The 25,685-nt window shown below is 36.0% G+C and overlaps 1 protein-coding gene across 4 annotated transcripts in view; it reads left to right on the forward strand.

Moving 5' to 3' along the window:
* Window positions 1-25,685, forward strand: part of XPO4 (exportin 4) — a 125,419-nt gene that overhangs the window by 43,354 nt on the left and 56,380 nt on the right. For all 4 annotated transcript variants that reach the window (XM_027835170.1, XM_027835172.1, XM_027835171.1 and 1 more), the window contains 2 exons: window positions 12,020-12,136; window positions 12,860-13,013. In XM_027835170.1, coding sequence (XP_027690971.1) covers window positions 12,020-12,136; window positions 12,860-13,013 — 271 coding nt within the window. The remainder of the gene's footprint in view (window positions 1-12,019; window positions 12,137-12,859; window positions 13,014-25,685) is intronic.

Genomic DNA, 25,685 nt, shown 5'->3' on the forward strand with positions numbered 1-25,685 from the left:
TTTGTATTCTGACAAAGGGCTGCACTTGAGGACCTAGAGGGCCACAAGTGGCCTCGAGGCCGAAGGTTCCCCACCCCTGCAGTAGAGGATTAACACGTTAAGAAAAAAATCTGTATTTAAACAGGTTGTATATATAAAAATAGGATTTTCCATTATTAGTCCTCATTGTTTTTTTTTTCAGTAATACTAGACTTTTCACCTTATCATTGATTATCATTCAAGGTCCATTGAATAAATCTTACTAACCTCACTTTGGGCAGCGAGGTGGCACACTGGCTAGCGTGCTGGCCCTAAATTCAGGAGGACCTGAATTCAAATCCAGCCTTAGACATTAGTTGTGTGAACCCTGGGCAAGTCACTTAATCCTGTTTGCCTCAGTTTCCTTATCTGTAAATTAAAAATTTTGGGGGGGGTGAGACAATCAGGGTTAAGTGACTTGCCCAGGGTCAACACAACTAGTAAATGTCAAGTGTCTGAGACCAGATTTGAACTCAGGTCCTCCCGACTCCAAGGCCAGAGCTCTATCCACTGCACCACCTAGCTTCCCCCCTCATCTGTAAAAGTGAGCAGGGGAAGGAAACGGCAAACCATTCTAGTATCTTTGCTAAGAAAACCCCAAATGAAGTCTCAAGGAGTTGGACATAACTGAAACTGAACAATGACAAAAATTTCCTTAGATTTAGTGAGGTCATAGTCATAAATTGTATTCAAAGTCAAAATGTAATTGAAGTAAGATTATAAAAGCTTGGTTTCCTTTACTTAAGAGAAGTAGAGACATACTATGATGTTTCTTTATGATTTTTATGATAATTCTGTGTCTGTTTTGTATGAGATGTCCTAGATTGGTCCGTCAGGTATTGATCTCTCTTTGTATTTGAAGCATTGAACTATGTCAAACTAATCTGTTGTCTACTGTTGAGATGAAAAAATTTTTGAAGACACAAATGTGTTTTAAGATTACTTACGCCCAGAGTGAGAAATTCATTTGAGAATAGTAAAGGTTTTTGTTTCTGTGATTTGTTATTTGACCCACTCATTCATTAGGATTAGATTATTTAGTTTCCAATTAATTTTTAGTCTGTCTTTCCATAGACCTCTATTACATTTAATTTTTATTGCGTCGTGATCTGAAAAGGATGCATTTGATGTTTCTGCCTCTCTGCATTTGATTGTGAGGATTTTATGCCTCAGTACGTGGTCAATTTTTGTATAGGTGCCATTTACCGCTGAGAAAAAGGTATATTCCTTTTTGTCCCCATTCATGAGTAGTTAAGTTTTTTTAACTTTCTCTGAGATATATAGTGAAAGGAACTTTTATCTAGGAGATAAAATTAGTGGTGCTGTAGGAAAATAGGCATACTAATGCCCTGTTAGTAAAGCAGTGAATTGGTCCAACTATTCTGTAAAAACAATTTAGAACTATGCCTAAAAGATCACTACATTGTCTATGTCCAGTGATACCACAACTAGGCTTAGTCCAAATAGAGAAATGACCCATAAATACAAAAATATAGCATCTCTTTTCATAGTAGCAAAAACTAGAAACAAAGCCAGGGTGCCCATCTAGTGGGAAATAAATTGTGGTTTAGGAATATATTAGAATATTGTGCTATAAGAAATAGCAAAATTCGAAGTTTCAAAGGCATCGAGGAAGATTTTCTCTTTGTCTTGATGCAATGACAACAATATTGTAGGGAAAAAGCCTTGAAAGACTTGAGAACTCTGGTCAGTATATAATGACAAACCATGAGCCCAGAAGACTGAAAATGAAGCATAAGACCCACCTACCCTTGCCTGAGGGGGGATGGACTTAACATGAAGAGAAAGGCAGACATGTTTGGACATGGCCAATGTGGGAATTTGGTTTTCTGGACTATGAATATTTCTCATGAGGGTTTCTTTTTTCTTTTTTTAATAATTGGGAGGCAGAGGAAATGAGGGAAAGAAGAAATAAAATAAATATTTATTGAAATAAATACCCATTTTTAAACAAAAAAAAAGGAAGATGTGTGTTCTTTGTTTGGGATCTTATATACCATCTTAGTTGCTTGGTTTTTTGTTTTTTTATCTTACTTGCAAAAACAGTGCACTACGTATTGTGGTGGTGAAACTTCAGAAATCATACAGTTGTAACAGTAATACCTTATTAAAGATCAGAAAAATTTGTGGAGCATACTACTTTATTCATGAGGAAAATATAGGATACCACTTTTGTAAAGGATGAAGGTGATCATGATAAATGTGATAGCCAACTTACTATATAGAATTATATGAAAGAAGATTTTGTATATATGTCTGTGATGTGTTCCTCTTCCTTTTGACTGAATTCTCTGAAGGCAAACCCAGTTCCTTTTACTCAGCTTCATCTCTAGTGCAGGTGGAACTGAGGATCTATTGAAAGGCTCTTTCTGCAGTTTGATCTCTACTTTTGCAAGTTACAGTTGAGGGAAGGGGTAGAGAACCTGTATAACTCCAGTGTTGTAGGAAGAGAGGGTTAGGTATTTAACCTTATTATTAGAGAAAGATCTAAATTCACATCTGGCTTCCTAGTAACTTTAAAAGAGTGTGTCAGAAATCAGGCTGACAGAGAACTTGGTGTGCAGCCTGCTCCATTTTATTATTCACCTAGTTTTCTTCTGAGTTATTTGGCCACTCACTGAACTGTACATAAGGCATTTTGTTTGATTGATCCTATGAGGCAGGGATCTAAAATAATGGCCCCTTAAACTTTCATTCTAGTTCACACCTTTAAATTTACTTGAGTATAGTAGACCCACTGGCAGGGGCCAGTGGTTACCTTTGCTTTCTGATAGCCCCAGGCTATACTTGTGTTTAGTACTATTTATGTGTTTAGTACTATTTAAAACCTTGAAGTTCACTGGTTGCCAATCATATATCCTTGAATGTGTTGATATCAAATTATGTTTTGTACAATTATCTGTGACAGCTTAGTTATATAAAATTTAATTAGTTCATGTGAAACAAAATATTTATCTCTTAAAATATTAGATGACTATGTGGCTGTGACTTGATCATATTTGCAGGGAAAATCAACTGAATCTTTCAACATTTTCCACATTAAAATTTTTAGATAAAAATGAGAGATAGATATAGAACCCTTAGGAAAGGAGGAGTCATTAGAAATCAGTCCATATTTTCATTTTACAAATGAAGAAACAGACTCCAAGGGCTTAATTGAGTTCCCTGAGGTCACTTAGTGATTAGGAAGCCTTTCCCTAACACATAACCTTGACTCCTTCGTTAATCTTAACAAATGGTTATTTCAGGGTTGGGATTTTTTCCTTCTTAAGAAATTATATAAATAATCAGTATTTTATGTATTCGTTTTCATTTTATTAATCCCTTAACTAAGTTATGCTTCATTGTGCTTTTTTTTAAGGCTCTAAAATAGAATGAAGACTGAACTATTGTTAGTGTTTAACCTCAATATGATTATGAATACATGACACTCATTAGCAAAGTCAGAGGGGACAAAGGAGTAAAGTGAAAGACTTAAGTGAATGTAATCTGCTCAAAGTGACTAGGGGCCCATGTGCGGCTATTGGTAATTTTATTTTATTTTTATAATTTGTAAAATAAAGTAAGTCCAATTCAGTTGAGGATCTTGATAAGCAGGGTGTCCTAAAGAAATTAATCAGTAGCTGCAGACTTTAGATTCTAGTGACTTAACTATGTATAAATTCCCTTTCTAGTGATTTACCTCTCCAGGTGGTACTGCTGACATGAATGAAAAATGTCTATATCTCCAACAGTTTCTTGGCACCAAGGATGTAGTAGTTAAATGTCCAAGAGTTCTTTTGTCTTCCTTAGGAATGAGCAGATATATTAGAATTGTGTTGCTTTTTTCTATTCCCTTGGGGAATTTAACCTATGGCAAAAAATAGTTCCAGTGCCAGCCTGGTGATTTTTTATTTTTAAGCCACTAAAGTAACTGATGTCCTGAGAACTATGGGAACATGTTCAGGTGTATTTAGCTAGAAAGTTTTGGTCTGATACAGTTGCTTTTTGAAAAGTGTGGCAGAGAGATAACTGAGAAAACTTTATGTCCTGATGGATATATTTTTCATAGACCTTTAGGGATTCATGGACCCAAGGTTAAGAACTTCTGTAATTTTTCTTTGAATTGGTTTTGTCCTTCATTCTTTATTCCTGCTTTATGAGGTGATCCTGCTCATAATCTTCTGTCTTCTTCCTCATAAGATTTTATCGACAAGTTGAAATTCTAAATCATTGTTACCTTTGACTGCCATATCTCTCCACTTGACAAGCAAGTCAAGTGTTTGTTGACTAAGGTGCTTTTTTAATGTGTCTTTTTGGTTTCTTTGAGCAATTATATCTGTGAAGCTGTATGAAATTATTATAATTGATGCCATTGTCCTTTCTATCATGTATTACCTATTTTTTGTTATCAATAATTTATTTTTGAATGGTTTAGGTTTGAGTTGCTCATGCTTTTTTTCTCATTCTTCTAGTTTTATATTATTTTTGATCTTTGCTCTAGTATGTCAGTGGACTGAATCACTGACTGACTGGACTCAGACAGCTGATTCAGGAATGAATCATATGTAAATATAAATGGTAGTTGTTATTATTATCTTAATCACTCTTTTGGATATCCTCCAATTTGTCAGTATGTTTCATAAAATGTTGTACCCAGATCTCAGTACAGTATAATCCAAGGGCATAAGACCACTTCTGAGCTGCTACTGCTTCTTCTTAAAAATTATTTTGTATATATTTTTATTTATTTAGTACATATATGTATACATGTTCCTTCCCCTGATAAAATTATAAATTATTTGAGGGCAGTGACAGTTTTTTTATTTTTGTATCCTCAGTGCCTAGCAGAGAGCTCGTTACCTAGTAAATGCTTGTTGACCGATTAAAAGACATAGACTATAAGATCCTTTTATAATATTACTATTATTATCATCAATCAACTTAAAATTTGTCAACACTTTTTTTATACAAAAGAAGAAAAAAGATTGTATACACACCTATGAACATCTGTATAACACTTCTCTCATTCTGGATATGGTGCTTTTATTAATGCAGCATTATGCAGCATCAAAATCATTTTAGCTGGTGGTTTTATTTTTGTTTTTTTAACTGACATCACACTGTTGAATCATTGAGCCTGTGGTCCCGTAAAAATCCCCTAGTGCCTCTTCACATTCCCTAGACCTCTTGTAGTGTTGTGTGGTTAATTGTTGACTGTTTCTAACTCAGGTGTTAGACTTTATGTTAATACCCATGAAATTTGATCTCATGTGATTGGATCCATTGTTCTGGCTATTTAGCCTCTTGACTCTTAATTCTCTTGCCTTGTTTGTTACCCATCTTCATATCATCAGCTTATTTTATAAGCCTGTATCATTTGTGCCCTCATCTAATTCATTGATAAAGAAGTTGAATTTATTTCCTTTTCATTTGTATCTTATTTCCCTAGAATTTACTTGAGGGTAATACCAGTTGCTGATTTTATCCTTGTGTGCTTTTGGTACCTTGCACCTAGGCTCTGGGTGGGCCCAAGTCCCCTGACTATGAACTCTCAACCTATCCTTTGCATTTGCATTTGCAGTATCAGCAGACTTGGTTTCTGACCTCCTGTCCCTCTGAACCAGTTTAACTTACAACATTTATATTAGTTTGTAGTCTTGTAACAAAATTAACTGTTAAATCACCCTTGGTGCACCCCCCCTTAACAGAACAGATGTTTAAATTTAGAGATGAATGCTGAAACTTTTGTTCACAATGAAAGCTAGTTTGTGAATTTGTTTTTCAAATTCATTATAGAGCCAAATTAATTTTCTCATATTTACAATATAATTTTAGTTGTTGATTTGACAAATAATTTTGAAAGGCAGATTGCCTACTGAATTATTCTAATTGTCAAAACATGTTCATTTTAATTGAAACATCTTTTCCTCAGGAATATAGAATTTTATAAACATAATACAAATTATGTATTATGTGTCTTATTCATTATATACTATGACTTAAAGGGCATAATCATAATCTCCACACTTAATTTCTGCCATGTTTTGTTGAAATGTGCCATATGGACTTTTAAAGTGATCTTAAAGCTTTATTTCTAAAGAAATAGTCTAAGATGGCATTTAATTTTGCAATCTTGACTATATAACTTTGCATGTATTCTCTTTTTCAGTGTAAATAGGTTTATTTTTCAAATTCTTTTAAAAATAGTCCTTTTCCTAGGATAGGAAGAAAGAGGGTGAGAAATTCAATTGTCCATGGATAGTGCTGCCCTGTGTGGGATAAAGGGGCTAATCTCTCTTATCACAAGTCTCATTGATGTTTGCTTAGAGGAGCAGCTGAAAGTCTGCTTTATGTATGGCAACCTTTCATAAAGTTTATTCTTGGTAATAAAGCTCTTGGGATAAGAGCCAGGCTATTATAAGAGACAATCCTCTCTCTGAACAAGAGTATTTTATTTTGTCAGCTGGGGTTGGTGTTTGAGTATGTTATTCTTATGACAGAACTAATGAAGTTGCTGGAGAGTGAGACAAGTAGTGTCCATGAAATAGTTTCTCAATGGTATGAAGTTAATGACTTTACTAGAAACTAACACCATGATATTAAAGATAAAGAAATAGGACTGTATTTTAAAACAATTCAGAGAGTGGATTGTTTTGCTTAGATAGAGATATCTTATTTGATCTAGATAACGACACCTGAAGTTGGCATATAATAAAATTATTATTCCTCTTTTTTGCATTTAGGGTTAGAAAACTGATATTCAAAGAAGTTAAATGACTTACTCAAGGCCACATGGCTAATTAGTGGCAGAGTTAGGACTATACTTTGTCCCTTTTTAATAGGAAGATCCTTATACTGAAGGTCATGTACTTTTCTCATGGGAGTTTTCTTCTCAAGCTCATATTTAGCATTCAGCTGTGCAAAAGTGAACTAATAAAATCTAACAGACTTGATTTTCTGGTTTTCAACGCATATCAGATTTGTTAACTTTATTTATTTATTAGCTTTATTTTTATTTTTAATTTAATTTATTTTCAATGACCAAATCTATTTTTCCTCCTCACCATTCCCGATTGGGGGGGGGGGGGACCATTGTAACTAACATGCATAGTCAAGCAAAAAAAATTCCCACATTGGCAGTGTCTGAAAATGTGTCTCATTCTGCATATTTAATCTTGTCACCTTTCCGTGAGGAGGTATTCATCATCAGGCCATGGGGATCCTGGTTGGTTATTCTTTTGATCAGAATAATTAAGTTTTTCAAAGTTGTTTGTTTTTACAGTTTTTTGGTGAGTTTATAAATTGTTTTCCTGGTTCTGCTCACTTCACTCTGCATCAATTCGTATAGGTCTTCTCTGAAATAATCTCCTTCATTACTTCTTACACCACAGTAGTGTTGAAGTATTCCATTATGTTTATATATCATTATTGTGCAACGAATACACAACAATTGATAGGTACCCCCCTCCACCTTAGTTTCCAGTTCTTTACCATCATAAAAAAGAGCCACTCTAAACATTTGTGTATATATGGGTCCTTTTCCCTTTTATTTGATCTCTTTGGGGTATAGACCTAGCAACAGTATTGCTGGATCAAAAGACATGCACAAGTTATTAACTTTTGGGGCATAGTTCCAAACTGCTTTGTAGAATGACTAGGCTAAGGTATAGGTCCCAAAGCCCCTCTGGCATATACCATTTCTTTTAACCAGATCTTCCAATCTGATGGGTAGAAAGTGGTACCTTAGAGCTGCTGTAATTTGTTTCTCTAATAATTTAGAGCATTTTTTTCATGGCTATTGATGGCTTGGATTTCTTCTTATGTAAAAAGAATGTTCATATTCTTTGACTATCAATTGGAGGATGGGTCTTCTAAATTTGAATCAGTTCCCTATATCCCATAGCTAATTATAAGTAACATAATAAAAATATGGTGAAGCAGAGGGCTTTATGGCTCTATGTAGCAAGAATGGGGATGGGGCTCTATCAGACACAGTAGTTTAATGGGAAACAATACTGACAAGGGAAGAAACATGAAAATTATTCAAAGGGAGCACAAGAACCCCTGAAGCATAGCAGAATGAGTCTCTTTAGCATAGAGACCAACTTTATATCTCTCACTGACCTCTGAAGATAAGATCTAATAGTTTGTAAAATAACATCATGGAATTTTTTTTTTTGACTGGAAGACACCTTGGAAATTAGTGTAATTTACTTATTGTGCCATTGAAGAAATTATGCCTTAGGTTCTGAGTTGTCCTATGCCTACACAGTCATGTACTTGGAGTTATAACCCACTGATCACAATGGTGACCTGAAGTCAACAAAGGAAAACTTAATCATGTTCATTCTGCTTTATTTAAGAAGGCAGATGGATGTATGTATGTTTTTTAAATTACCAACAGGATGAGTTAAAGTTTTAAAAGAAGGAAAAAGAACTATCTGAAAGTTTACGTAATTGTGACACTTAATTCCCTGTGATGCCAGATCAAAGAGGCATTACCTTTTACATACTAATGGTAGAATAGACTAGTCAGATATAGGAAGCAAAGTTAATAACTCATAGGGCTGCCTATCAATCACTGTTTCAGTATTTTTATCTTATTAAAATGAAATTCTCCTCTCTGAATTATTCAAAATCAGTTGTTTTTCTCTTAAACTCTGAGTAGTCTCTGCATTGTCCTTAGCACCTGACCATGAAGCCCTACTGCCCAGCCAAGAGCACTTGAAGTGCTTGCCTGCCTCTATATGAAGTCTCTATTGCTGTTACCTGTAGACCAAACCAGCCAGACTCACAGAAGTTTATTGTCAGGTTGGCCAAATGGCAGTGGGTTTTTCAGTCCCAGCAGCTCTTGTTGAAAACCATTTACTGAATCAGAAAGGGCTTGTGATTTGCATTTGCAGAGGAAGGGCCTGCACCAACAAAACTCACAGACCGTCTCTACAAGGATCTGAAGTGAAGAGGATATCACCTGCCTTGTGGAAGGGGGTGCCTATGCCACTGGAATCATAAACCCTTCAAGAGCTTAGCTGACAGGGCAGAAAGAAGGAGCTTAATGCTTCATTCACAAGTCAGAGACCTAAAGATTGTATGTCCACTGAAGCTTAGAAAACAGGTTGGTAACACATTCAGGGTAAAGAAGAGAGTTACTTTGTACTATCCAAAGGTCACTTGGCTCTTTCTTTGGGTTTTCTTTTCATCTTCTAGAAGTTCATTCCTAGCTGGCTACTGCTTTAGGTATCACAAAATTCATGTGAAACTGAAATAGATAATTCTTGGTCAAAAATCTAGCTTTCCTTACGAAGCAGAATTTTTTCAATACCCTTGATGTGGAAAAATCATTTAGCCTTGATAAGTACTTCCATTGGTGAGGAGATTACTACATTTTGAGAGAGCCCATTTCATTTTTTAATAGCTCTTTTTTTTATATCAAATTCAAATCTTACTTCCTGCACTTTTTACCCATTAGCCTACAAGAACATCGATTTAGAGGAGAGACTTCAGAATTTATACTGTCCAACCCTTTTATTTTGAGAATCCTAAGTCCTAGCCCATTGTAGCTACACAATAAGTCAAATCCTTCTTCTACTGACAGCCATTCATATATTTGAAGCCAATATTCATGTCCACTCTGAGCCTTTTCATCTCCCAGTGAATGTTTCCAGTTCCTTCAGCATCTGTTCATCATTCTGACGTGCTTTTCAAATCTGTTAACCATCCTGATCACCTTCTCTGGACTTAACTCCATTCTTTTAGCAGCCCTTAAAGTGTGATGTCCTTTACTAAAATCGGTATTCCAAATGTGCTTTGATCAATGCAAAATATAATGGAATTATTGCATTTCTCTATCTGTACATTATATTTTTATATTTTATACTATAGTAAAACAATTGAGATTGCATTAGATCTTTTAGCAGCCATGGCATACTGCCATGTATTGAATTTGTGGTCAACCAACACCCCACCTCCACCCTCCAGTCTTTTTTTCCCCACATGTATTTCTGTTGTTCGGTCTTCTCTGACCAGTGTGCAGTTGATGCTGCTTACACATGTTGAAAAATACCTTATTGATGTTGTTACTAGCATTATTAAATGAGTTTTGTTACATGGCAGTAGAAGTATCAGCTTGATTATCTGACATTGTCCCAATATGTTTTATAGCCTAGCAGTTCTGAATTTTGCCAGTATATATAGCTTTTCATAATGAATTATTGTTTAAGCCAAAGAATGATTAAGTTATTTTAGTATATTTAGTGTTTTTTAAATTAAAATTTTTCAATAAACACTTATTCTCTCCCAAGCACAACCTCCCCCCCCCAAGAAAAACAAACAAAACCCTTCTAACAAATATGAATAATTAGACAAAACAAAATCCCACCATGATCATGTCCAGAAATGTCTTTTTCTATAAATTTAGTCCATCACTTGTGCATTAGGAGATGGGTAGCATCTTCATTGGTCCTCAGGAATCATAATTGATCAAAGTTCCTAAGGGTTCTTTTTCTTTCTCAATCTCTTTGGTGTCTGTCTGTTCCTCGTATGATGATATTACTGAGTCATAGAGTCTACATAGTTTAGTGATTTTATTGAATGTAGTTCCAGATTACTTTCCAGAAAGGTTGGATCAGTTAATTCCTAGCCCAACAACCGTGTATTAGTATTCTTAATCTGCGTCAGCCACTCCAACAGTTACTTGCCTTTACTTTTTTTGTCATCTTTGCCAGTCTAAAGGGTATGAGGTAGAGAACCTCACAATTGCTTCAATTTGTATTTCTCTTACTAATAGTGATTCATTTTTTCATATGGTTGTTGGAAGCTGGCCTTTTTTCTTTTGGGAAATGCTTCTTTACATGTCTGTTCACCATTAATTATTGGAGAGTGGCTCCTGTTTTCACATATTTAATAAATTCACATAAAAAAATAAAAAGGAATCCATTTCTAAATCAAAGTGTTTAGTCTCTTCATCTGTAAAATAAGGGAGTTGGACTAGATCTCTTAAGATAACATTTCAACTCGAACATAAAGTGATTTTTGGTGAATTGATCTTTTAATCATTGTATATAGTCAGTGCTTTGTACATAATAGGCATTTAAATTTTGGGGGGAGGGGGGCTTGAAATTCATTTGCAGCGGGTGAGACATCACTAAAGATTCACCATGTAGAATCTTTACTTTAGCTGTTTGTGATTTGAGGCAAATAAGGATTTGATTTAAATTTGCTGAGATAATGAGCATCTGTAGGGTCAAGGTACTGACATCAGAGGCATTTCAGAACAAAGATATTGCAGTTGTTGGGTGGATGGCAATGCTTTCAGCTGTTCTATAAGCTTGCATAAATAGTATCATCTTGACTTTAATCTTTCGGTTGTTCAGAGGTAGTGTGCATATTTCTGTTTAACCCATGGACACTTGCCAGCATGCCTGACCTTTTAACAATTCCTACCAATCTGTCCATCTTTGTCACCTTGGCTCCAAATAGTCTGTGGAGAAAGCCAATGGTTTTGAAGTTCTGGATAGAGTTATTGGGAAAGAAGATCTTAATTTCTGATTTCAGGATCCCTATATATGGCCTATGTAATATTTTGGAGACTTGTGACTACTAGTTTATCTCTCTTTCACTTGCTTAGGATGAATTATATTCACATCAAAACATGTGGGGAATTGAATTATTGAATACTTCTTATTCAACATGGCATCAGAAAAGAAATGACTAAATCCTGAGGGAGAAACTGTTTTGGAGTTTTTTATTTATATCATGTTTGGATAGGAAAGTAGAGTATCTTGAGTTCTCAAGTGGACACTATTGTATTGCTGAAAGTGTCATTGACACTTGTCATATTTTTAGTAAATAGAAGAGAACTACTTATCATTAGTAATAGCTGATTTTCTGATTTTTGGAGACTTCTGAAACCTAATAGAAAATTTCTAACAAACTAGCAAAAATATTTGTTGCAAGTGACCCTATGCAAAGCATTTATCTTATTTTTCTTTTTTTCAAGCAAACTCTGGCGTGTTCCATTCTAACAGCACTGTTGAGTGAATTCTCAAGTTCAAGTAAAACAAGCAACATTGGACTAAGCATGGAATTTCATGGTAACTGTAAAAGAATTTTTCAGGTACTGCTATCAACATGTACATTTAGAATTAGTATTTTATTCTCTTCTAGAAAAAGCATGGCAAAAGATTTTGTACAGGTGACTAAGATTTTGTACTTGAAAATTTTGTACTATGACTTTACTGGAAAAAGAATAAAATTTTCAGTATTTTAAATATCTTCAAAATCTTAAGCTTTATTTAATATCAGGTTCATCCCCAAATCTTTCAGTATTTTCTTAGTAATGGTTCTAGCTGTGTTTATTGCTTACTGTTTTCAAATTTAATTATTATTGTTGAACCTCTTCTGGTCACAAAAATAGGCTTGGCTGTAGGCCAAGGATAGCTATGTATTTTAAAATGTTATTGCTGATGATATGGGCTGGTTGTCTCATGTATTGTCTTGCTCAAGGGATGTGTTATGTGAAGGCATTCCCTTAAATCCTAGGACTATGCAATAGAACAACTGACTCTTCTTTCATGACAACTATGACATAGCTGGAGGAATGTGGGCTTTGTTATAGAACCAGCATTTATATTTAAAATGTGTGCGTGCATGCGAAAATACTAGTCTATTCAAATCCTTACTATTGGGAGGTATAGTATTGAACAATTTAGGAGTATTCCTAAGAATTAAAGAGCGTTTTTTTTTTTTTTAAAAAGAGACTTAAAGTACTGTTATTCTAATAGAGGACATTTTAACATTTATATTTGATACAAGAATGTTTATAATTGCTTTAATTTAGGAAGAAGACCTCCGACAGATCTTCATGTTAACTGTTGAAGTGCTGCAGGAGTTTAGCCGACGGGAAAATCTAAATGCTCAGATGTCTTCAGTGTTTCAGCGTTATCTTGCACTAGCGAATCAGGTCTTAAGTTGGAACTTTCTTCCACCAAATTATATCCTTTTAATGACTTAAGATTTAGTTAGTAATGATTTAAAGCTAGATAATTTACTTGCTTATATAAAGTTAATAGAAAAGTAATTTGTATAGTTTTTATAATGTTTATTTAAAAATGTAAAACTAAGTTCTTTTTTTTTTTCTTTTAAACTGGATCTCGGGGGTAAAAGTTTCAGGGATAAAATTTGGGTATTCTGATTCCATATTCTTTTCTCACCATGGACTCCTGAAAACAGTTAAAAGTAAAAGAGAATCCACTTACTGATCTTCATCAAGGTAATTCATGTGATAGCAAGTTTACTAACAGAAAGTACTGCTTGGACAACCAAGTTTTTGCTAGGAAAATCTAGGATAGACTTCTTGTTTTTTAGGAAGTTAAAGAATATGAAGGAAAGTGGAAACTTATTTAGCTAAGAAGCTTCATTCTAGCTATGACTCTTTTCCTCCTTTTGGCATTTAATTTTGATGAATTTGTCCTATTGCTCTTCCTTGAGGCTAGAATGGAATGCAGTAATAAAAAGTGTATCCCCATTTTTAGGGAAACTTAAGAAGACAATAACATACCCTGAAGATTTTTCCCACTGAAAACAAATTAAGAAGGAGAGAATGCTTAGTTTTATTTATTTAAAGAAGAATATTTCTTAGTCTACACGAAACATGTCTTTGCCCAAGCATCCTCCAGTCTTAAAAGTCCTCATTTGACCATGCAACTGACTACACTCCTTGTTTCTACTTCTCCTTCTTTCTCTGGCTATCTGGCTTCTGACCTCATTATGCTACTGAGATTACTCCCCACTGCCACTTATGATCTCTTAATTGCCCAGTATTATGAACTTTTCTTAATTCTCAAATTCTTTTTGCAGCCTGTGACACTATTGACCAACTCTCCCCCTGGATATTCTTCTCTCTGTGGTTTTTTTTTTTTGTTTTTGTTTTTTTTTTTTGGTGACACTGTTTTCCCTTGTTTCTCCTATGTATCTGGTTTTTCCTTCTCGGACTCATTTGCTGAATCATTATCAGTAATAATGATAATTATGGGTGTACCCCAGGGTTTTTACTTGGTCCCTCTTTTCTTCTCTTTGTTCATTCTTTTGATGATCTTATAAATTCCTATAGGTTTAACTATCATCTCTCCTAACAAAATTATATAACCAGCCCTAATCTTTCCTGAGCTCCAGTCCTGTATCACCATGTGTCCTTTAGGTATCTCACATTTAGTATGTTCAATTCAGAAATCATTATCTTTCTCTCTAAATTTACTCCTCTTTAGTTCCTGTGAAAGGCACTACCATTCTTGCAGTTGTCTAGGTTTTCCACCTCAGAATTAACTATAATTCCTCTTTCTTTGATCTACTTGACTGGAGGTCAAAAAATCCAGAAGTAGAGCTAGAATATAAAAATTTAATTAGCATCAGGTAATTAACAGTTGGGCGGTTAGGTAGCTCAGTGGATAGAATCTGGGCCTGGAGTGAGGAAGACCCGAGTTCAAATCAGGTCTCAGACAATTACTAGCAATGCGATCCTGGTCAAGTCACTTAACCCTGTTTGCCTCAATTTTCTCATCTGTAAAATGAGCTGAAGAAGGAAATGGCAAACCACTCCAGTATCTTTGCCAAGAAAACCCCAAATAGGGTCATGAAGAGTCGGATATGGTTGAAAAGATTGAACAACAACAATGGACCGTTGCCCAGGATTGGCAATTTTGCTGAACTGAGGGAGATACACACTTAAAAAGGCTTTTAACCCAGCCTTAGAGCAAAATTACAAGCAAGAAAAGAAGCCTATTTGGTGTTCAGTCACATACCTTATTTGAGAGACTGAGTAATATGGCTAGGATGTGGGGTGATTTGGGGGTAGAGGGAGAATGTTTCAACCTTGGAGTTGTAACTTATTAACCTCTTTTGGTGTTGTTCAGTCATTTCTGACTCTGTGTTTTTTAGTATGCTGTCACACTCCTTCAATTTCTTCTCTCTCTATTTGTGAGGAAGTGATGGGACCAGTTGCCAAGATCTTAGTGTTTTAAGCTTCAAGTTAGCTTTTACTTTCATCAAGAGACTTCTTAATTCTTCACTTTCTGCCATCAGAGTGATATCATCTGCATATCTGAGATTGCTGATATTTCTCCTGGCAACCTTAATTATGGCTTTTGTATTTCACATGATGTGTTCTGCATATAAGTTAAATAAACAAGGTGACAACATACAGTCTTGTCATTCTCGTTTTCCAATCTTGGTCATCAATACTAGTGACTAATGTTCGTATTCTTTTTTTGGGGGGGGGGGCTAGGCAGTGGGGTTAAGTGACTTGCCTAGGATCACACAGCTAGTAAGTATCAAGTGTCTGAGGCCACATTTGAATTCAGGACCTCCTGACTCCAGGGTCAGTGCTCTATCCACTGCGCTACCTTGCTACCCCGTCCTTTTCCAGTCTTAAACCAACCAGTTGTTCCATGTTCAACTCTCTCTGTACCTTTGTGACCCACGTACAGGTTCCTCAGGAGACAGGTAAAAAGATCTGGTGCTCGCATCTCTTTAAGGACTTGGCAGTATTTTGTTTTGCTTCAAAAGCTTTAGTATAGTCAATGAAGCAAAAGTATATGTTTTTCTGGAACTCCCTTGCTTTCTCTATGATCCAGTGAATGTTGGCAATTTGTACTCTAGTGCCTCTGCTTCTTTGAAGACTAGTCTGCTGTTCTGGTTAACCTCTTAGGAGTTGCCAAAAATCAGGTTTATTCTGTTGGAGATGTATTCTGTCGGGAGATGTTAATTCCCATCAGATCATCTTGGTGGGCTGGAGGTCTCCATTTAATCTTATCAGAATATGTAGGTAAAATAGGAAGTTTCTAATGTAGTTTTGTTGTTGTTCAATCTTTTTCAGTTATGTCTGACTCTTTCTGCCTCCGTTTGGGATTTTCTTGGTAAAGATAGTGGAGTAGTCGCCATTTCCTTCTCTAGCTCAGGTGTTAAGTGACTTGCCCAGGGTTGCACAGCTAGTAAGTGTCTGAGGCTGGATTTGAACTCAGGAAATGAGTCTTCCTGACTTCAGGCCCAGCATCCTATCCACTGCACCAACTAGCTGCCCTTTTTCAGTCATACATGTCCCATTTTTGTCCATTAACACAATCACAACTCTAGTTCAGACTCCACACATCTCTCTCAAAGACTATTGGAATAGCTCCTAATTTATTTACCTGCCTCATGTCTCTCCGCTCTCTAATCCATCCTCCACACAGCTACGAAAGTGATATTCCTAAATCACAGATCAGACCATATCACTTTATGTATGCTCAAGAAACCCCAGTGACATTTTTGTCTCTGGGATCAAATGTGAGCCTCTGCTTGACCTTTAAACCTCTTCACCACCTGGCTATAATTTACCTCTCTAGATTTAGTACTTGTTACTGTCATTTACATATTCTGTGATCCAGCCCTCCTGCCTTAAATTCCATTTCCCATCTCCATGCCTAGGAAGCTTTTCTCTTTCCTTAACCTTTGCCTCTTAGACGGCTTAGCTTCCTTCAAAGCTCAGCTTAAGTACTTCCTCCTGTATGAGGTCTTTCCTGATCCCTCCAGATATTAGTGCCACCCCTATCTTACAATTATCGTATGTTTAAACATTTTGTATATATTTTGTATCAGCTTGTGTGTGTGTGTGCGTGTGCGCGCATGCATGCATGCACGCACGCGCAGCTTCCCCTTTGTAAGCTCCTAGGTTAAACTGTTTTATTTTTGCTTGTTTATCTGTTAATTCACCCATTTCCTGGCATGTAGCGGGTGATTAATAAATACTTGTTGCTTTTCAGTTCCAAAGGTAGAATGGACTTTGAAGGTCTTATGTCCAATTCCCTATCTAATGGCTCACTGTATTGTATTTTATGTAGTTGTTATATGCTATATTGAAATGTGTACTGAGTTTTGCTCCATTAAAAGAAGAATCAAAGTCTGCAGAGCTGATAGTAACACAGTGCTCTGTCCTGCTTTCACTACATATGGCATATTATGTTCAGTTCATGGTATCATATTTTAGGAAGGATGTTGATGAGCTGGAAGATTTCTAAAGGAAGGTACCTGGGATGTTAAAATGTCTTTGTGTTTTCAGAATTCCGTTTGTACTAACTATCCTACTTGGGGTAACTTCCACTGTAGAATTTTAGTCCATGGGATCCTACCTATCCATTTTCTGAAATCCTGGACTACTGTTATCCCAAAATCTAGAATGCAAGTCAGGCTATGCCTGGATTTTCTCTCCATCACAAATCTAAGATGGAATAACTACTTTGTTCTCAACATTCTCATCATTTCCACTCCGTTGTTGCTTATGATGATAGCCAAATAAAGAATAGAATTTCTCCTGGAAGTATCAAGCTTGACTGGGGAGGGCCATAATTGTCAAATTAAGGCTTCTTTTTTTTCCTCTGTAACTGTACCTTCTCAATCTCCTTTCTTGGATCACCATTTTTCTCCAGTCAGTGTGAGTAAGGCTCTCTCCTTGGGTTGCTTCTCTTTACTTTTGCACCTGCTTTACCTTGCTCATCTCAGTTACTCCCATGAATTCAAGTATCTTCTTATGTAAATGACTCTCATATATCTATATTTAGCCATCACCTCTCTCCTGAACTCTAATTTTACATTGCTAACTACCTGCTCAGTATCTCCTCTAGAATGTCCCATAGGCATCTCAAACTCAACATGTCCAAAACTGAATTTCTTCTTCCCTAAACTTGCTCATCTTTCATAATAGTATATAACCTGTTGATGTTAAAGGCACCCCCATCACTGTTCTCTTCGGCTCCCAGGTTCATATCCTGAGTCATTTTCAACTCTTTATCTTTCACTTCCCATATCAAATTAGATGCCAAGTCTTGTCTACATCCATGAACTCTTTTGTAGTATCCTCTTTTCTCCACTCTGTGGATTACCACTCTGATTGAAGGAGACTTTATAACCTCCTTCCTGGACTACTGTAACAGCTTTCTAATAGGTTTCTCCACTTCTAGTTTCCCTTCCACACAGCTGTCAAATGTGTATAATGCATAGGTCTAACCATATAGAAAAAGAGCTAATTTTGGCCTCCGGGGACTTGAGTTTGAATCCTAGCTCTGTCATTGACTACCTCTTTGACTGTGACAAATTACTTCCGCTTTCTGAGCCTCAGTTTTTTCATCTGTAAAATGAAGAGGTTGGACCAAGTGATATCCTTTCCAGGTCCACATCTGTGATCTTATCATTCTGCTGAAGAAACATTTTTATAGTCTGATATTTAAGTCCCTCCACTGGCTCCAGTGTGGCTTTTTAGACTTATGTCATGGTACTTACCTTCTTGAATTTTCTGTTCCTGCCAAGCTAGAATGCTAGTTATTGCTGAGCTGAACACCCCATCTCATTTCCATGCATGTTTCTATGCCATTCCACATGCTTGAAATGACTTTCCTTATCCCTGCCTTTCAAAATCTTTTGTTTTCCTTCAGTGTTCAGCCCAGATCCCATCTCTTCTATGAAGCTTTTCCTAATCTCCCTTACCTCTCACTTCTAGTTGTTAGCTCTCTCTGATACCTTAAATTTCTTATTTATTTATACAACTTAAAAAATTTATTTAATTATTTATTTTTGTTGCATTTTAAGTTCTGAATTGTCTCCTTCACCTCTTCTCTACCCCATACTAGAGAATGTTATCATTCAGGGGGGCGGGCCCAACTAGTGAGTGTTATGTGTCTGAGGCTGGATTTGAACTCAGGTCCTCCTGACTCCAGGGCAGGTACTCCATCCACTGCGCTGCCTAGCTGCCCCTGAAGGCTATCATTTGACACAGATTTATGAACTTATGTAAAACCATACTATGTATACTTCTGTATTTCAGTTCTTTCTGTGGATGTGGATAGCATCTTTTTTCATATGTCCTTTGCAGCTGATTTGAGTGTTTATACTACTCAGAATAACTTAGTTCACAATTATTCTTCAAACAGTATTGCTGTTACTGTATACAACATTCTCTTGGTTCTGCTTACTTCACTTTTCATTATTTCATGCAAATCTCTCCATGTTTTTCTAAAATTGGCCAGCTCATGATTTCTTACAGCATGATAGTATTCCATAACAATCATATGACAACTTGTTTATCCATTTCTCAATTGATGGGTATCTCCTCAATTTCAAGTTCTTTGCCACCACAAAGAGATCTGCTGTAAATATTTTAGAACTTACAAACTCTTTTCCTTTTTCCCTAATCCCCTTGGAAAAGAGAACTAATAGTGATATTCTTGGGTCAGAGAGTATACACAGTTTTATAAGTCTTTGGGCAAAATAATTCCAGATTGCTCTACAAAATGATTGGATCAGTTTACAGTTCCACCAACAGTGTATTTGTGTCCCAGTTTTCCTCTCCAACATTTGTCATTTTCCCTTCTATCATTTTAGCCAATCTCATAGGCATGTGATGGTCTCTCAAAATTGTTTTAATTTGCATTTCTCTAATCAGTAATCATTTAGAGCATTTTTTCATATGACTACATATAGTTTTGATTTCTTCATCAAAAATTTGCCTGTTCATACCCTTTAACCATTTATCAATTGATTTGTTTCTGACATTGTACCTCTAGTGCCAACACATTGGCTGTTTCGTGGTAGATATTTAATAAATGTTAATTGAGTTGAATTGAATTAATTTATTATAGTGGCAGTGGGAAACTACTGTGCCTTAGAAACCTAAATTGTATCAGTAGTTCCAAAATAGTTGGATGTGAGAGATGGTATGGTTAAGGTTTGGCAATGAATAAATATGGAAGAGTCAGGTGTGATTCTGAGGTTATATAAACTTAAGTAATTGAGAGAATGGTAGTACCCTCAACAGAATTGGTGAAGTGGGATGTAGTGGTAGATTTAGGGATAAAGATGAGTGTACAGAATGTTTAGTTTGCAGTAACAGTGGGACATACATTTAGAAATCTCCCAGCAGGTATTTAGACAATGGAAAGTAGAGTTTGAAAAGAGACTAGGGTTGCACATAGAGGTTTGTGTTTTCTCTGCATGTGGACAATGTCATATCCACAGAAGTGGCTAAGATTATTAAAGGATTGTTAGTATAAAGTGGGGGCAGCTACGTGGCATAGTGGATAGAGCGCTGGGCCTGGAGTCAGGAAGACTTTATCTTTCTGAACTCAAATCCGACCTCAGACAATTACTAGCTTTGTGACCCTGGGCAAGTCACTTAACCCTGTTTGCCTCAATTTCCTCATCTGTCAGATGAGCTGAAGAAGGAAATGGCAAACCACTCCAGTATTTTTGCCAAGAAAACCCCAAATGGGGTCCCAAAGAGTCGGACATAACTGAAACAAAGAGTTAGGTGTGACTGAAATTACTGAACAACAGTCAGCAAGAAAAATATAAAGTGGGAAGAGAATCCAGGATAGAATTGAGCTTGGGAGCAGTAAATAGATTGTGATCCAGGAAAAGAAAATCAGTATTGAATTTTAGTTAGGAGTAGAACCAGAGAAGACCAATGACCTTGGAGTCAAGAGAAACGTAACATGTAGGAAAGGGTGTGAGTGTGAACTGACAAAATCACTAAATTGTTTTCCTTTAAAATTCTTTTTGAATGAGAAGAGATCATCTTAAGCAAATTAAAACTTCATCTTATTTTGTTTAATTATTATAGATATTTCTACAATTTGATTCCATGAAACTTCATAAATTTTAATTCTCCCTTTAGAGAATTTCCATTTTTAATCATTATAGCACCAATAACATGTTGTTTAGAATGTTATATTCTTATGGGCATATCAAGTTGTTTGTGAAAGAAACATTTATCAGATTTTAATGTGCCAAGTTCTTTTAACATTTTAGGGGAGTGGGGTTTGGAGGGGAAATTTTAATCTTGATCCTTTCATAATTGTGTTTATTTTCCTTGTGACCTTTTCCAATTTAATTCAGTAAGCATATTAAATGTTTATAAAAGACACTGCTAAATTCTGGGAAAGATAAAAATGATTTTCTTTGCTGTCAAGGAGTATGCAGTCTACAAGGTGAGACTGGCTATGATATAGGCATGATGGAAGAAATACTGCTAGAGGTAAAGATTCAGATGAAGTGATCTAGGAAAATTTGTGAGAAAAGAGAAAAGCAAGTGGCCGGATGAGGGTTGGGAGAGCCTATCAGTGAAGGTTTCTAGAGACATTGGCAATGTGCTTTGGGAGGAAAATCCCTGCACTTGTCATAAGAGCTAGATTGAAGTTCCAGCCTTGTTACTTACTGGTAGGAGCAGGGAAAATCACTAAAAGACTTTGAACCTCAGTTTAGTTATCTGCAAAATGGAGAATGACAATATTATGTGGAGTATTTGCTTCACTGTAAACAAAGTGAACAAAGTGCTTTCTTTGTGAACTCAATTGTTAATGTGAAACATTATTCTTCGTACTCTAATAATAGTAACATCCATATAATTCTTTTAAGGTTTACAAAGTGCTTTGCATATCTTACCTCGTTTGATTCTTACAGCCACCCTATGAGGTAGGTGATGGTGTTATCCTCATTTTTAGATAAGGAAATTGAGATTGAGAGTTTAAATGACTGCCTTGGGCCACATAGCTAAAAAGTTAGCATCTGAGGCATTATTTGAACCTAGCTTTTCTGACTCTAAAGTCTTAAACCATATCCAATACGCCACATAAGCACCAGGAGGTATAGACTGCCATTATGTAATAAGAAAAATCCACTTATTAATAAGTATTGATGTCATATGTAATATGTGTTTAGGTTATCTATTTTATTTTAGACTAACAGATGTACCACTAAATCAAAGGTTGCTTTTAAATAATTCAAAATTAAAAGGCGTATTTTTTTTTTAATGTAGCTATTCACAGGTCATATGTGGGCCTCTAATGTGACTGAATTCTGATGTACAGATGGCATCTATTGTATTAGAGCTATCATATGGAGGCTTTGCAAATACAGACACGATGTGACTTTTCCTTTCTCGGTTACTTGAGCACTTGCTTGTGCTGTTAATACTGTTCAGTTATTAGTTCACCTGGTGTTCATAAATGCTTGAGGGTTTTGGCAGTGCTAATCGTAAATGACAATACCATAGAATTCCTATTTTGCACAAAGAATGTTTGGCAAGCGTCCCAGTATGTTGCTTTTGTAATGTTTCTTTTTCCAGTTCTATTACTGTGCCTTTTATTGGCATTCTATTTCCAAGGATCAGGTTTGGTTTTGGCCATTTTTTTTTTTTAAACTTAATCTCCTGGGGAAAGCTGAAAGGATCAAAGGATGGTAATAAGATACAAAGACTTTCACCTAGATGAGAGACTCAATCAGTAATGTCAGCTTCATCCATGGCATGGGTTGGAAAATATGCAGGTGAGGCCTTACTGCACCTGCCAGTTCCCTTTACTCTAATGATTTGTGATGACTGGGACCACATGGTGTTAAGTTGCAGTGAATTTATAGCTATGGCACCAGAAAAAGAAAATGTAGTTTCTATTACTAATGGATGGGGAGTTAATTGTGGAAATGATTCTGTATTCAGCTGTAAAGTTGTGCTGATTATTCTTGAAATTTTTTATTTAAAGCTAGGTGGGTAGACAGTATGTCAGTATGTTGAATTTTAAGTTCCTGTTGTTACCATAAGATCCTTTTATGGCATAAAACATTGATAATGACAGAAAATTTTGCTGTAGCAAAGTGTCCTAATACTGCATGGTGGCTAGATGGTAATTAATATAAAATGAATTATTTTTCATTATTTTTACTCTTTCTAATTTCTGTTATACTTGCTTCCTTCTCTAAAACTTTAAAGCCCTAAAATTGTTTTACTCTGCTAGTTTGGGGAGAGAACTATGATACAAATATATGTTGCAGCACTCTGTTTTGGAAACTACTAGTCTAGAAAAAGAATAGCAGAACAGGAATCTGGAGTCATAGGACTCTTATTCTGCTTATGTGTGATCCCAACCATGCCCACAATGAAGGAAGCCTTTGCTAGGGATTGTGTAAGTACCTACTATAATGACAAAAAAGTCGTTTTAATTTCACTCCTGTCACTTCAGGAAGTTGTTTTGAAAAAATGGAAGAGAAAAGAGAGTAAAGATGATAGGGTTTGCTATAAAAATAAGAAAACAAACTTCATTGTGGGCATGGTTGGGATCACACATAAGCAGAATAAGAGACAGAAAAAAAGAGTGAAAAGAAGATTAGGGAATTTTTAAAATGCTGAGTTGTGGCTATGTACCGGCTATGTACCTGTGTTATTAGTATAATTAAGTAGTTTGAAGTACAAATGTGCTGTCATTCTGATACAAAATACTAATATATTAATTTATCTTTTTCCTTAGGAAAAAAAATATAAGCCAGAGATCAAGAGAATTCTTTATTCAGACTATGAGTTGAATTGATTTCCATTTTTACAATCCTGTTTGTATAGTGCAGTATTAAACCTTCAGATTTTTCTTTTTGACCTCTGCCAACTAGTATGTAGTGATGAAACATTTTTATTTTGGATGATTTAGTAAAAGTAAACAGTTATTTTGTCTATATATCTTGTCTGATGTGTCATTAATTAATGTAAAATGTTAGGGGTAAAGATAAAGGCTCCTTCCAGCTCAAAGTCCTGTGATAACCCTTTAAAATATGGATTTGACTATGGACACCTGCTGTAGGGGTTCTTAACATTCTCATGGACTGCTTTGGCAATTTTGGTGAAGCCTGTTGACCCCGTCTCAGAATAACTTAAATAATTAAAGAAAATGCTTAATTTCAGTTAGAGTTTTGTGGGAATAGAACAAGCATTTATTAAAGGCAGCTTACCTGTGTACCATACACTGTGCTGAGTGCTTTACAAATATTGTCTCATTTGATCCTCACAAGGAAGGTGCTGTTATTTCCATTTTACAAAGGAGGAAACTGAGAGCTACGGAGATTAAATGACTTGCCCAAGGTCCCACAGCTATTATCTGAGGCAGGATTTGGACTCGGGTCTTTCTAACTCCACAGCCAGTGCTTTAGTCACTTTGCCTATCTTGTTGCCTAGGTTAATGAAAATAAAGATGTAGTTTTCCCCCATCTAAGCTCATTGACCTCCTGAAATCTATCAGTGGTTTTAGACCCTGGGTTAAGAATCCCTGACCTGAAGGAAGGATACTGGAACTTTTTAGTGAAGCTTGTGTACCAGTGCTCAGTATCATAACTTGATACGCACATGGATAAATACTTTTAGTGATGAAAATAAGAAAAATACATAGTAAACACATAGATGAAAGAGTAGTTATCATCTACACAAGATATTAACATCTGTCTCTGAAATCTTGCTTTGAATTCATTCGTCTCAAATTACCCTCTTCAAAGTAATCAGTGGTCTCAGTCGCCCAATCTGATGACTTTTTCTCAGCCCTTATCGTTGTTGACCTCCCTGTAGCCTTTGATACTCTAGGTTATCTCCTCCTGCATACTCTTTCCTCAAGGTTTTCCTGATACTACACTATTCTGGTTCTCCTTTCTATCCATCTGCTTCTTTTCAACCACTTTTGCTGGTTCTTTATCTTTATCTTGCTCACCAGTCTCACTAACCATAGGCATCTTACAAGTCTCTCTACTGGGCCTTCTTGCTTTTTTGATCCGCACTCTTCTTGTTGTATCAGTTCTTCTGGGTTCAGTTAATATCTCTATCCAGGTAATTTCTATATCTAAGTGTCCAACTTTCCTCTGTATTCTTAACTGCAGTTACATACTCCAATGGTTTCTTGTATATTTTGAACTGTATGTCCCAGAGACACTTACAAGCTTGGCATGTCCATAAACAGAAGTGATTATTCCCACCTTCACCTCTGAGATTCCCCACTACCAGATTTCCCGGTCACCATTGAAGATGATGTCATACTTGACTCATTCTCACTCTACATATCCAGTCAATTGCCAAATTTTGTGGTTTCTATCTTCATAACATTATCTATATCTTTCTATCTGTATGTCCATTTGTCTTTACTCACATAGCCACTTCCTGAGATCTGACCCTCATGACTTCATGCCTAGACCATTGCAGTATCCTGCTAGTTGGTCTTCCTGCCTCAAGTCATTTCCTACTCTAATTTATCCTCTGTTCAGCTGCAAAAGTGATTTTTTTTTTTTAGTGTAGGTCTAATCATGTCACCCTCATGCTCAGTGAGTTCCAGTCGCTGCTTATCACGTCCAGGATCAAATCTAAATTCCTAGTGGCATTTAAGACACTAACCTGGCCTCTTCCTACCTTTCCAGTCTTCTTACACGCCACAATCCAGTTACCCTGGCCTACTTGTGTTCTTTGAGCACAACACTGTATCTCCTATATGTGTGCCTTTCATTGACTCTCTCAAGGAAGCCTGAAATGCTTTTCCAAAACCCTTATTTCTTCCTTTTAGTTTTCCTGTATTCCTTCAAGACTTGGCTCAAAACCCACCTTCTACTGTAGGGCTTTGCCAGTTCCTCCCACTACTCATAGCTCCCTCTTTCTCCCTTTCAGATTATCTTCTAGCTACTCTCTCTATTTTGTTTTGTATTTTCCTAGTTATTTTTATACATGTTGTGTCTCCTCCATTGAAATGTCTACTCCTTGAGGGCAGTGATTGTGTTTACCTTTCATCGTATCCCCAGTACTTCAAACTATACCTGGCACATAGTAAGTACTTGATAAATGACTGTCCAGT

Source organism: Vombatus ursinus, unplaced genomic scaffold (assembly GCF_900497805.2).
Source record: "Vombatus ursinus unplaced genomic scaffold, bare-nosed wombat genome assembly UNPS02014813.1, whole genome shotgun sequence".
Taxonomy (NCBI): Eukaryota; Metazoa; Chordata; class Mammalia; order Diprotodontia; family Vombatidae; genus Vombatus; species Vombatus ursinus.